We start from the raw sequence: 14,785 nt of genomic DNA on the forward strand, positions 1-14,785 counted from the left end.
TTACAATGTTATGTGGAATTTGTTTAAAATACTGTTAATTATATTTCATAATAAATATATTAAAAGTCCTCTGATATATCCAGTCATAGTTACATGATCTCCATGTTTGGTCACAATAACATTTAAATCAGAGATTTTAAATCAGAGTGCTGGTACTTCTAGAAGTAGTAGCTATTGTTTTTGAGGTCAGACCTGAACATAGACGTGTAGGTGCATATGTGAACATTGGAGTGTTGTAGCAGAGTTTTAGGAAATATTTATAATAGAAAATAGATTTTAGTTTTGGTATTTTATTAAATTAATATATTTAATTAATTTAGTATTGAAAATTAATGTAGTGTGCTGGTAATTAAAAATATTATATATAAATAAGAAATTTGAAGCTGGGATACTTTTTTTCTAGTTGTAGTACTCGTTGATGTACTGGTGGAGAACTGAGCATACATGTTTGTCATGTACGTCTGAAAGTGTAATTCATAAATATCAACTCATTTTTTAAGATGTTTCTAAAGTACTTCTTGATATTAGCAGTTGTTGTGGTGGCGCTGGTTGTTGTGGGTGTGGTAGTGTTGGTTTTGGTCGTAGTTGGGGTGGGTGTGGTGGTGTTAGTGATGGTTGGGTTGGGTGTGCTGGTGGTGTTGTATTTTGAGGTGGTTGTGCTGGTAGTTGTTGAGGTGGGTGTGGAGTTGTTGGAGTGGTGGTGTTGGTGGTTGTTGTGTTGGTTGTGGTGGTGTTGGTGATGTTTGGGGTGGGTGTGGTGGTGGTGTAGGATTTTGTGGTGGTGTTTTTGATTGTTGGGGTGGGTGTGGTTTTTTGGTGGTTTTTAGGGTGGGTGTCATAGTGGTGGTGGTATTGGTGGTTGTTGGGGTGGCTGTGGTGATGTCTGTTGAGGTGAGTGTGTTGATGTTGTTTGATGTGGTGTTGGTTGTTGTGGGTGTGGTAGTGTTGGTGGTAGTTGTGTGGATGGGTGTGGTTGTGTTGGTAATGGTTGAGATGGTTGTGGTTGTGTTAGTGGTTGTTGGGGTGGGTGTGTTGGTGTTAGTGGTAGATAGGGTGGGTTTGGTGGTTGAGGTTGTGGTGGTGGTTGTTGGGGTGGGTGTGGAGGTGTTGGTTTTAGTGGTGTTTGGGAAAGTGTTGGTGGTTGTTGTGTTTGTTTTGGTGGTGTTGGTTATAGGAGGGGTAGGTATGGTCGTGTTAGCAGTTGTTGAGGTGGGTGTGGGGGTGTTGGTTGTTGTGGGTGTGGTAGTGTTGGTTTTTGTGGTGGTTGGGGTGGTGGTGTTGATGATGGTTGGGGTGGGTGTGCTGGTGGTGTTGGATTTTGGGGTGGTTGTGGCGGTGGTTTTGGGGTGGGTGTGGATGTGTTGGTGTTAGTGGTGTTTGGGGTGGATGTGGTGGTGTTGGTGGTTGTTGTGTTGGTTTTGGTGGTGTTGGTGATGTTTGGGGTGGGTGTGGTGGTGGTGTTGGATTTTGAGGTGGTTGTGGTGATGTTGGGGATAGTTGGGGTGGGTGTGGTGGTGTTTGTGATGGTTGAGATGGCCGTGGTTGTGTTAGTGGTTGTTCGGGTGGGTGTGGTGGTGTTGGTGGTAGATGGGGTGGTTTTGGGCATTTTTGGTGTGGGTGTAGTGATGTTCGTGGTTATTGGAATGGGTGTGCTTGTGGTAGAACTTCTAGTGGTTGTTGTTATAGACTGGACTCCTGAACAAAATGGTTAGTGCATAAGTGAACAATTGATTCAACTTCAGACAAATTACTTAAAGTAGTGTAAATAAAAAATGTTAATTATAATCGTCATTACATCATACAGTGTGTGACCTTACTGGAAGCTATTTGTAACAATTAATAATAACATTATTTTGTTCTGACCTGCACCACTTGTTGTAGTGGTAGAAGACAGAGTTGTAGGAATACTACTAATGTTCACACCTGAAAATAAAAAAAACACACAGAGTTATAGAAGCGAATCACAACAACACTGCTACATCACTGTCAGGATTCACGGAGCGGACTGACGGAGGCGGACGCATTTGCTAAAACACGGTATTTTAATTATAATGAAAGAAATAACAAAACAACGACAGGAAACAGTAGTTACAACACAACACGAAATGAAACTAGACTAACACTTAGACAGACTAGACTGGGGAGCGAAACGACGATGAGAGAAACTACGGAGACAGACAAATAACGTGACTGACATGACAAAAGAGAAAAGAGAATGTGAATGAAATGAACGACAAACAGGACACGAGACAAGAGGGCTTAAATACAAACACAAATGAGACACACCTGGACAGATAACGAGGGGACGGGTTAACAAATGACAGACGAGGAGGCGGAACAAAGGCGGAGACTCGAACATAAACAAAACAGAGCCATGTGCAAATAAAGCACATGGCGGGGACAACAGACTGACAGGACGAAGGCGTGACAGATGCCCCCCCCAAGAACGCGCAACTCCCGGGCGCGTACTCCTAAACCCCCCCAGGAGCTGGCGCAGGAGAGGGCACGAAAAACAAGACAGGACAACAAACCAACAGGTGACAGGACTCAGGACAGGACGGGAACAGACACAGTAGCTGGGGACACGACAGGACCGAATATACTAGACGGGACACGGGACATGACAGGAGACTGACAAAGGGGGGCAACAAGAGACGAGAACGGACTGGACAGGACAGGAGTGGACACATGGGAATTGACGAGATTTTTGACATTGGACATGACACTGGATGGAAACAGGGACTGGACGGAAGACGGGACAGGTGACAGGACTCGGTGCTGGGACTGGACGGGAGCAGAGACTGGTGACAAGACACTGGACTGGACAGGGGTACGTGACTGGACAGAAGACAGGACAGGTGACATGACACTAGACTGAAACGGAGACGGGACTGGAGACTGGACAGGGGATTGAAAGGGAAACTGGACCGGAGACAAGACAGGTGACTGGACATTGGACTGATACGGGAACTGGACGTGAGACAAGACAGAGGGTTGAAACAGGGACTGGACAGGACTGACAGGGGACTGGACAGGAGACGGGACTTGAGACAGGACCGAGGGTTGGAACGGGGACTGGACAGGAGACGGGACTTGAGACTGGACAGGGGTCTGAAACAGAGACTGGACAGGGCTGACAGGAGACTGGACTGGACTTGGTAGGGGAACAGGTACAAGGACATTTACAGGGACTGACACAAACACAGTGACCGGGACAGGGACAGAGACAAAGGCAGACACGGGTACAGGGACAAGGACAGAGACGGGAACCAGGACAGGGACAGACAAGGGAACCAAAATAACAGGGGGGTGCCCAGGACTGGCTAATGTCTGTGGGGTAGTCTGAGGAACCAGCCTGGGCACAGTTCTGGGGATCGGCCCTGAAGTCCTTCGGGCCGACCTACGGACATGGACAGGAGCGGCGGGTGCCGCCATAGTCACGGGGACAGGAGCGGCGGGTGCCGCCATAGTCACGGGGACAGGAGCGGCGGGTGCCGCCATCATGGACACTGGAGCGGCGGGTGCCGCCATCACGGGGACTGGAGCGGCGGGTGCCGCCATCACGGGGACTGGAGCGGCGGGTGCCGCCATCACGGGGACTGGAGCGGCGGGTGCCGCCATCACGGGGACTGGAGCGGCGGGTGCCGCCATCACGGGGACTGGAGCGGCGGGTGCCGCCATCACGGGGACTGGAGCGGCGGGTGCCGCCATCACGGGGACTGGAGCGGCGGGTGCCGCCATCACGGGGACTGGAGCGGCGGGTGCCGCCATCACGGACACTGGAGCGGCGGGTGCCGCCATCACGGACACTGGAGCGGCGGGTGCCGCCATCACGGACACTGGAGCGGCGGGTGCCGCCATCACGGACACTGGAGCGGCGGGTGCCGCCATCACGGACACTGGAGCGGCGGGTGCCGCCATCACGGACACTGGAGCGGCGGGTGCCGCCATCAACGGGACAGGAGCGGCGGGTGCCGCCATCAACGAGACAGGAGCGGCGGGTGCCGCCATCAACGGGACAGGAGCGGCGGGTGCCGCCATCAACGGGACAGGAGCGGCGGGTGCCGCCATCAACGGGACAGGAGCGGCGGGTGCCGCCATCAACGGGACAGGAGCGGCGGGTGCCGCCATCAACGGGACAGGAAGCCCTGCGACGTCGTCCACGGAGGCAGGGGAACCTGCGACGTCGTCCACGGAGGCAGGGGAACCTGCGACGTCGTCCACGGAGGCAGGGGAACCTGCGACGTCGTCCATGGAGGCAGGGGAACCTGCGACGTCGTCCACGGAGGCAGGGGAACCTGCGACGTCGTCCACGGAGGCAGGGGAACCTGCGACGACGTCCAAGGAGGCAGGGGGACCTGCGACGACGTCCAAGGAGGCAGGGGGACCTGCGACGACGTCCAAGGAGGCAGGAGAGGCGCGCGTCGCGCTCACGAAGACAGGAGAGCCGCGCGCCGCGCTCTCGAGGACAGGGGTTTGTGCTGCTCGCCGGGCTCGCGCTGGAGCTGTAAAGGGTTTAGGGGGTTTCACAGGCGCACCCATTAGATCACCTCGAGGTGCGCCCCTGTTAGCCTCAGGCCTCAGAGGTACGGAGGTGAGGCTAACAGCCCCTACCCTTAACGCCCCCCCAAAAATTTCCCCGGACCTGAGGGGGCAATCCTCGGGAACAGAGGGTCCTGCGGAGCTGACCTTGAGAGCCGATCGGGAGAATCTGGCTCTCAATAGATCTCTGAAAGTCTCCACCGAAATCTGCAGGCCTCTCTCTCTCAGCACGCGATCAGCCCACTGCAGTGCTATCCCTTTAAGAAGAGATCTCATGAACATTACCTTAATAAATTCGTGTGGCGCAGGAACAGTCAGATAGTCAAAGTATAAGCGGCATTGGAGCAGAAAACCCTCAACGTTTGAAGTCCCCTCAAACTCGGGGGGAACTCCCATATGAGATTGCAGGGCAGCAGGTTGATCGCCCACCTTTGCCGCTAGAAACTCCTGTACTCTCCTGAACGCCTCGTTGAGAAAATAGTCCGTGCTAGCTGCGTCCTTTAGTGGGTCGTTCATTCTGTCAGGATTCACGGAGCGGACTGACGGAGGCGGACGCATTTGCTAAAACACGGTATTTTAATTATAATGAAAGAAATAACAAAACAACGACAGGAAACAGTAGTTACAACACAACACGAAATGAAACTAGACTAACACTTAGACAGACTAGACTGGGGAGCGAAACGACGATGAGAGAAACTACGGAGACAGACAAATAACGTGACTGACATGACAAAAGAGAAAAGAGAATGTGAATGAAATGAACGACAAACAGGACACGAGACAAGAGGGCTTAAATACAAACACAAATGAGACACACCTGGACAGATAACGAGGGGACGGGTTAACAAATGACAGACGAGGAGGCGGAACAAAGGCGGAGACTCGAACATAAACAAAACAGAGCCATGTGCAAATAAAGCACATGGCGGGGACAACAGACTGACAGGACGAAGGCGTGACAATCACCAGTTTCACATTCTATTAGTTCAGCAATAAATTACCAAACATTCTGAAAATATTTGATTAAAGGAAAGATATGTTTTCTCCTGAAATTTAAAATTTAAAATAAAAATGTTTTATGTCTGAAATTAAGAGTATTGATATTTATGTGTTTTGCAGGAGAATTGGGCTAATGTTTTAATTCAAAGAATCTGTACATTTCATTAGTGTTAAGTTGAATGTATTTGAAAAATGGTATTGTATTCCATCATGTTTTGAAATTCAAACTACACCAAAAATACACTACATCAAAAACGTATATTCAGACAATTGACAGCAGTAGCATTTCTTAGAGTACTGGTGGTGAACTTTGTATGGGCGGTCCTAGTTGTTACAGAGTTGACGCCTGAACATAAATTACTATGTGCAGAAGCAAAAATTTGATTGAAGTGTTAAGTTTAGAAACTGTACAGTGGAACAGAAATATATTGACTGAAGATTTTGACTTTGTATTTAATTGCTTATTAAATGCATGGAAAATTTCAAGTTTTAAGGACTTGATTATTATTACATTTGAAATTAGATGAAGTGTATTTGCACTTCTATTTACACGTTTTGCAGGTAAATTGGGTTAATGATTTTTTTTTTTTCAAAGAATCTATGCATTATATTAGAGTGTTATGTTGAATTTATTTGAAAAATTGTATTGCATCATGTATTGTAATTCAAACATACATTGAATCAATAATTTGTATATAGAAAATTCCTACCAGTAGAGCTTTTTGGAGTACTGTTGTTTGCTGGGGTAGATGTGGTGGTTTTTGTGGTTGTGATGGTGGTGATGATGGGTGTGGTGGTTGTTTGGGTGGGTGAGGTGGTTGTTGGGGTGGGTGTGGTTGTTGTGGTGGGTGTGGTGGTTGTTGGGGTGGTGGTTGTTGTGGTGGGTGTAGTGTTTGTTGGGGTGGGTGTGGTTAAGGTGGTGGGTGTAGTGGATTTTGGAGTGGGTGTGGTGGTAGGTATAGTGGTTGTAGGGGTGGGTGAGGTTAAGGTGGTGGGTGTAGTGGTTGGTGTGGTGGGTGTGGTGGTTGTGGTGGTGGATGTAGTGGTTGTTGGAGTGGGTGTGGTGTTTTTTGTGGTGGTGGTTGTGGTGGTGGGTGTAGGGCTTTTTGGGGTGTATGTAGTGGTTTTGGTTGTTGTTGGGGTTGTGATGGTGGTGGGTGCGGTGGATTTTGGAGTGGATGTGGTGATGGATATAGTGGTTGTTGGGGTGGGTGTGGTGTTTGTTGGGGTGGTGGTGGGTGTAGGGCTTGTTGGGGTGGGTGTGGTGATTTTGGTTGTTGGGGTTGTGATGGTGGTGGGTGTGGTGGATTTTGGGGTGGGTGTGGTGGTTGTTGGGGTGGTGGTGGGTGTAGTAATGGTGATGGTGGGTGTGGTGGTTTTGGTTGTTGTTGGGTTTGTGATGGACTTTGGGGTGGGTGTGGTGGTTGTTGGGGTAGGTGTGGTTGTGGTGGTGGGTGTAGGGCTTGTTGGAGTGTATGTGGTGGTTTTGGTTGTTGTTGGGGTTGCGACGGTGGTGGTTGTGGTAGTGATGGTGATGGTGGGTGTGGTGGTTTTGGTTGTTGTTGGGTTTGTGATGAACTTTGGGGTGGGTGTGGTGGTTGTTGGGGTAGGTGTGGTTGTGATGGTGGGTGTAGTGTTTGTTGGGGTGGTGGTTGTGGTGGTGGGTGTAGGGCTTGTTGGAGTGTATGTGGTGGTTTTGGTTGTTGTTGGGGTTGTGATGGTGGTGGGTGTGGTGGATTTTGGAGTGGATGTGGTGGTGGGTATAGTGGTTGTTGGGGTTGGTGAGGTTAAGGTGGTGGGTGTAGAGGTTGTTGGGGTGGGTGTGGTGGTTGTGGTGGTGGGTGTAGTGGTTGTTGGAGTGTGTGTGGTGGGTGTTGGGGTGGTGGTTGTTGTAGTGATGGTGATGGTGGGTGTGGTGGTTGTTGGGGTGGGTGTGGTGGTTTTGGTTGTTGTTGGGGTTGTGATGGTGGTGGGTGCGATTAATTTTGGAGTGGATGTGGTGGTGGGTATAGTGGTTGTTGAGGTTGGTGAGGTTAAGGTGGTGGGTGTAGTGGTTGTTGGGGGGGGTGTGGTGGTTGTGGTGGTGGGTGTAGTGGTTGTTGGAGTGGGTGTGGTGGTTTTGGTTGTTGTTGGGGTTATGATGGAGGTGGGTGAAGTGGACTTTGGAGTGGGTGTGGTGGTGGGTATAGTGGTTGTTAGGGTGGTGGTTGTGGTGGTGAGTGTAGTGGTTGGTGGGGTGGGTGTGGTTGTGGTGGTGGGTGTAGTGGTTGTTGGGGTGGGTGTGGTGGTTTTGGTTGTTGGGGTTGTGATGGTGGTAGGTGTGGTGGATTTTGGAGTGGGTGTATTGGTGGGTGTAGTGGTTGTTGGGGTGGGTGTGGTTGTGGTAGTGGGTGTAGTGGTTGTTGGGGTGGATGTGGTGGTTGTTGGGGTGGGTGTGGTTGTGGTAGTGGGTGTAGTGGTTGTTGGGGTGGATGTGGTGGTTGTTGGGGTAATGGTTGTGGTGGTGGGTGTAGTGCTTGTTGGGGTGGGTGTGGTGGTTTTGGTTGTTGGGGTTGTGATGGTGGTGGGTGTGGTGGATTTTGGAGTGGGTGTAGTGGTTATTGGGGTGGTGGTTGTGGTGGTGAGTGTAGTGGTTGTTGGGGTGGGTGTGGTGTTTGTTGGGGTGGTGGTTGTGGTGGTGGGTGTAAGGCTTGTTGGGGTGGGTGTGGTGGTTTTGGTTGTTGTTGGGGTTGTGATGGTGGTAGGTGTGGTGGATTTTGGAGTCAGTGTAGTGGTGGGTGTAGTGGTTGGTGGGGTGGGTGTGGTGGTTTTGGTTGTTGTTGGGGTTGTAATGGTGGTAGGTGTGGTGGATTTTGGAGTGGGTGTATTGGTGGGTGTAGTGGTTGTTGGGGTGGGTGTGGTTGTGGTAGTGGGTGTAGTGGTTGTTGGGGTGGATGTGGTGGTTGTTGTGGTAATGGTTGTGGTGGTGGGTGTAGTGCTTGTTGGGGTAGGTGTGGTGGTTTTGGTTGTTGGGGTTGTGATGGTGGTGGGTGTGGTGGATTTTGGAGTGGGTGTAGTGGTTATTGGGGTGGTGGTTGTGGTGGTGAGTGTAGTGGTTGTTGGGGTGGGGGTGGTGTTTGTTGGGGTGGTGGTTGTGGTGGTGGGTGTAAGGCTTGTTGGGGTGGGTGTGGTGGTTTTGGTTGTTGTTGGGGTTGTGATGGATTTTGGGGTGGGTGTGGTGGTTGTTGTGGTGGTGGTTATGGTGGTGGGTGTTGTGGATTTTGGAGTCTGTGTAGTGGTGGGTGTGGTTGTGGTGGTGGGTGTGGTGGTTCTGGTTGTTGTTGGGGTTGTTATGGTGGTAGGTGTGGTGGGTGTGGTGGTGGGTGTAGTGGTTGTTGGGGTGGGTGTGGTGGTTCTGGTTGTTGTTGGGGTTGTGATGGTGGTAGGTGTGGTGGATTTTGGAGTCAGTGTAGTGGTGGGTGTAGTGGTTGGTGGGGTGGGTGTGGTTGTGGTGGTGGGTGTAGTGGTTGTTGGGGTGGGTGTGGTGGTTTTGGTTGTTGTTGGGGTTGTGATGGTGGTAGGTGTGGTGGATTTTGGAGTGGGTGTATTGGTGGGTGTAGTGGTTGTTGGGGTGGGTGTGGTTGTGGTAGTGGGTGTAGTGGTTGTTGGGGTGGATGTGGTGGTTGTTGGGGTAATGGTTGTGGTGGTGGGTGTAGTGCTTGTTGGGTTGATTTTGGTTGTTGTTGGGGATGTAGTTGTGGTGGTGATGGAACTTGTAGGAGTGGTGGTTGTTGTTATAGACTGGAAACCTGAACATAAAATAGTTGGTGCATGAGTGAACATTAGATTGCTAATTTCACTTTAGGCAGTTATTCCTGTATAGTGGAGATGAAACAAACTGACCAATTACCTAAAATAATATAAAATTACTTAAAGTACTGTAAATAAAAATTGTTAATTATCATTACATCTCCTCTAATACTAGGATGTGACTTCACTGGAATCTATTTATAATCACATTATTTTGTTCCTACCTGCAGCACTTGTAGTGGTAGAAGGCAAAGTTGTAGGAGTACTGCTAATAATGTTCACACCTGAAAAATCACACGTAAACAGAGTCATAGAAGCAAATCACAACAACACTGCTGGTATTGTATTCCATCATGTTTTGAAATTCAAACATACAGTGCATCAACAATTTGCATTTGGAAAATTCCCACCAATAGCATTTCCTTGAGTACTGGTGGTAGAATTTGTATTTGCCATCGTAGTTGTTATAGAGTTCATGCCCGAACCTAAATTAGTAGAATTGAAACGTTGGTTGTAGTATTAACTTTAGAAATTGATGCTACACAGTAGAGCAGAAACAAATTGACTGAAGATTTTGACTTTGTATGAAATTGTTCAAGTTTTAAGGGCGTGATTATTATTACATTTCATTGTAAGAGCGATAGTTGCTGTTGCATAATGTAGTATTTACATAAATGATCTATAAAATCTCTTTAAAATCCCCTTAAAGGGTAAAATGGTAAGCTTTTACACTAAAAATGACAATTTATGAACACAACATTTATGTCAAATCTGCAGTATTTCTTTCTGAAATGATAAATATGGAATCATCTTCCCCGCAGACATTGTTGGTATAGTGTTGCTGGCTATACTTTTTGGGCTAGTGGTTGATGTCATGGAGATGACTCCTTTAAATAATATTAGACAGTCAGATTATTTAGAATGAAAAAAATTCAGGATATCAGGATTGAACTATAATCAAAATCACACTTTAATATAAACCATTCAGTGTTGAAGGAATCATCCAAAAATCCTTAAATTTACAAATTCATCTTCAAATTTGAATTCTAAGAAGTGGCATTTAAAAAAATCTATATATTTTTTTTTTCAAAATATAGTTTCAATAACAAATTCTTTGCATTACATTATTGCAGTCGTACATGTCTGAAATGTGAAGCTGGATTATATTCCAACTAGTTTGAATCATCATTAGCTAATGGGGTTTTGTATTCAGTACTACAGTGTCTATTTAAAGTGCTTGGTCTATTTGGTGTAATGAACAGTTGTCATGACTCAGCATAAATCTTTGATAAATACATTATGTAAAAATTTAAATAACCTTTAACAAAAGGGAAAATTATTGAGGATGTTTTACACAGCATTTATTGACAATGTAAATCTGACTTTTGCATGGAATAATTCCTACTAGTAGGGCTTCCTTGAGTAGTGTGAGTGGTGACTGTGGAATTTCTAGGACATAGTATTAGATTTTCCAGAGTTGACATCTGACAATAAAGTACTAGGGACATCACATTATTGTAACCAGGTTAACAGAGAATGTTCTGGATTGGTCCAACATGATATGGTCATTCATACAGCACACAGAATGAGGAGCAATCTATGAAGGAATTCACAATCAAGGCTCTTCAGAAAGACTTCATCCATCCCTCTACTTTGCCTGTGGCTTTGGATTTTATTGTATATTAAGTAGAATGTCTTGACAATTGGGTCTTGAACTTAATTTAAAAAAAAATTCTTGTATCATTTGCAGTTAATTTCTGTAACCTTAGAGCGGTTGCGAGGAGCCACATGTTTTACCAAATGTGACCTGTGTGGTGCTTAGAATTTAAGGGAAAACCACTTTCATTAACATCAGTACAGAATGTATACCTGGTAGTGCCATTTGGGCTCTTTAGAGACACCTCTGTGTTTATAACGTTCATATATGGCACGTTCTTGGATGTGTTTGGAACACTTTGTGATTGCTTGATGACATCCTTATTTATTCACTCAGCTTCACCACTCATGTAATCCATGTATGCCAAGTCCTCACTAAGTATCTTTTGAGATATCTGGAAATATCTGCCTACGTGCAAATCATATTGATTATTCAGAATCTGAATAACCACATCCTGTACAAATTCAACCTTTGTTAAAACATATGACATTTTTTACATAGTTTTCATGGACTTTATGAAGCTGAAATTCTTTTCAGTAGATCTTCATGGAGTCCAGGTGGTGGAATTGTAGGTAGATTTTTGTGGAACTGACACATGATCATTGTTTCAATGTTGGAACAACTGACATTATTTCAACACACCCACACATTTGCACGCATACACACAAACACGTGTATGGGCAGAGGCAACATATGTGAGTCAGTCAGTGAGTGAGTGAGTGAGAAGGTATGTGTGTGAGAGTAACTCTTAAGGCTTTTTGCATTACCATGGTAGCATAAAGAAGAATGTTCACCAGTGAACATGAGGGCTGTCAGACATATGTGTTCATTAGAATATTAAGATCACAACTACACCATACTCAGAGAGGTCTGATGAGTGCAGTTTATAATGTGTTGTGTTTTTATTCAGATTTCAGCTGAACACTTTACATAACACACACGTTTGATATTATACTAAATATTTAATATACCATAATGTCTTCCCAGTAGTTTTAAGAGATAACATTACTGATAATATTTCAATTTCTTGAATGACCATATTGAAACAACCCAACTGAGAATTTAATTTAATAACTTTTAAAAGCATTCAAATAATGACCGTGTCAAATTTGTCCTGGATGAAAATAAACGTCATTCCAGCCTTAAGGACTTCATTTTTGTAGGGGTGGAAGTTAGAGTTTTAGATTGATTTTTGTTGTTGAAGCCTAAAGTTGAAAGAGTCATTAAATATGGAGCACTAAGTATGACGAATCAGAATATCTTTCCTACCTGTGACGCATAAATAAACCATAAATGATACAATAGCATATAATATCAGAACTTAATATATTTTAATAATCTTATTAGTTTCCCACAGAGAGTTCCATAAAATGTGTAATTGTGTAGCTGTTTTAAGTGAATATATTCATGAAAAAAGATATAAGAATTAAATATATGATATAAGCAATCACCAATTTTGGTCAACAACATATAGTTATGTTTGGATGTGAAGCACCTCAAGTAACTGGTTTGTAACTATCTCACTCACTCCCATATATACATGCATTCTCACTCAATCTCATACATATCTCCCCTAACTTTCTCTCACTCGCATATATTCTCACTCACTCACACTACTACTTCTAGTATAGTTAATTATATTGCCCAGGGATAGTTTCACATGAACAGTACTTTGTATTTTCATTTACAAAGCCCAGTTGTATTCTGAGTTTCTTAATGTAGTAGTGGAGCTGGTTCTCGGTAGAACAGTAGTTGTGGCAATGTTGCTGACACCTAATTAATAAATATTAGCTGCAATTATATGGTTTTGATGGATCATCAACTTTCAAATCAATAATCTGAATAAACTTTTTTGGAATGTGATGCTGGAATCAAATTCAAAATGGTCAACTGTTTTTACAATATATCTATTAAACTTTCTCACTTTGTACATTTACACAGTTGTCTTTGTAGGTTCCAATACATTTAGTTGAACCTCGATTTACACATTGCACATAACTGTGTTTTGTTTTTATTTATAATTTGCACAGCACTTCAACCTTTTCTTTACATTAAGGCGAATACATTATTCAAACATTTTGAAAATAGTGTCTCACAAGGAAAATGCTAATGCTATACATGACAAATTTTAAAAGGTGGTGAAATGTGAGGAAAGAGAAAGTGGAACTTACCATGTGTCAGCAGCAGTGCTGACACACACAGCAGGACCTGAAGACCCATTCCACTTAACCAATATGAATTTGTCTGAAACATAATGTATATTATAATTAATATTAATTATATGTTACCACCCAGCCAGTATTATCAGCTGCCATTGGACTTGTTCACTACTGTCCTTTCCAAAAAAGTCCCTCTGTCAGTGGTCCTAGCCATTAACCCAGATATCATTATATATCCTCTCCCTGGTCCAGATCCCCTCTCTTTGCCAGGGGCCTTGTTTCAATATTAATGCACACATCCCTGGGACCAATTAAAATTAAAAATGCTAACAGGAATTTGTAAAATTCTTTAGCATTTCATGTGTAACAGGTTTTTGTGAAAACCCACTTATGAGAAAATCAAAGTTGCATCTGACTTGCTTTTGAAGGCTTAAACACACTAAAGTGTTTATACATATTAATTTAACATTTAAACTCCTAATATTTTCCAAATGCTCAGAATATGCCAAAAATATTCAAGCTGTATTCATAGTGGCATTACAACACAAAACAGAACTGATTATTTCAAAACATATTTAAATATCCTTACCTGTTTAAATTCCAACTGGACACTGTCAGGTACGGCTACTTCTAGTGATTACCATAGCCTCTGGTTCTCAGCATTTATGAAACTATAAATAGGTACGCCACAACCATGAATAACCTGTTTTTTTTTTTTTTGTGTGTGTCATGAATGTATACCTCTGGAGGAAAAACCATTAGGTATGTGGATCAGGGCATATGGCTGACATGAAGACAGTGTTATAGATCAGCAGATACTATAATGTTAAGAAGTATTTGCATTTAAACTGAAACAAAGATAAAAATATAAATTAGCAGGTGAATCCAGGAAATCCTTTGAATCATCTTTTTTTTTTTTTTTTTTTTTTTTTTTTTTTTTTTTTTGGTGTAACAAAACTTATTGCTGTGTTTCCTGTATCTGATGTACTGATAAATTCCAGTAGGGATTCTTCACTGCTGCTGCGATTTATTCAAGATTAATTTAGCTATGGTTATATTTTCATTTATTGTAATGTATTCTTATTTATTTATTTATTTATAGTCTTAAGTTAACTAAATATTTTCCCCTGATTTTTTTAGGAATATTTTGGTAGTTATACTTTTAATAGTAATATTTTAGTAATATTTTAGTAGTTTCTCTTACACTCATTGATTTATTATATTTGTGCTGTATTGTAATGTATTTATTTACTATTGTTTTTATAGTGATAATTTACATTTTTCTTGCACATTACATGCAATCAGAGAGCATGGGGGTTTTGAGATTGCATGATGTTTAATGAAACAGAATAGAATCGGTTGTCCAGCTGACGAAGAATGTCATTTTAGGATGTTGTCAACAACAAGAACAGTCCATCAAACAGAAAACAGAGGAGGATATATATTTTGAGGGAAACCATAGACACTGATATACAGAAATGAAAAAAGGGACACAGACAATTCAGGATAATTCAGTCATGACCATAATCTCCAAAATTGGGAGAGTGAATGTCTAACCTTATTACTTTACTTAGTTTAGTTTAGTTACATTCTAAAAACCATACAAACACAAATAAAATCAATGAACAAATCAGTA

General features: G+C 44.0%; 1 protein-coding gene across 1 annotated transcript; it reads right to left on the bottom strand.

Annotated features, from left to right (window-relative positions):
- Nucleotides 1-1,168: 1,168 nt before the first annotated feature.
- On the bottom strand, nt 1,169-9,789 carry LOC136691408 (mucin-2-like). Its single transcript, XM_066663970.1, has 5 exons — nt 9,744-9,789; nt 9,558-9,617; nt 6,255-9,332; nt 1,864-1,923; nt 1,169-1,695 (listed from the first exon to the last, which is right to left on the bottom strand). Exons 1-5 carry the CDS (start codon nt 9,787-9,789, stop codon nt 1,169-1,171), a joined length of 3,771 nt encoding a protein of 1,256 aa, XP_066520067.1.
- Nucleotides 9,790-14,785: the final 4,996 nt, after the last annotated feature.

The sequence above is a fragment of the Hoplias malabaricus genome, chromosome 3 (assembly GCF_029633855.1).
Source record: "Hoplias malabaricus isolate fHopMal1 chromosome 3, fHopMal1.hap1, whole genome shotgun sequence".
NCBI lineage: Eukaryota > Metazoa > Chordata > Actinopteri > Characiformes > Erythrinidae > Hoplias > Hoplias malabaricus.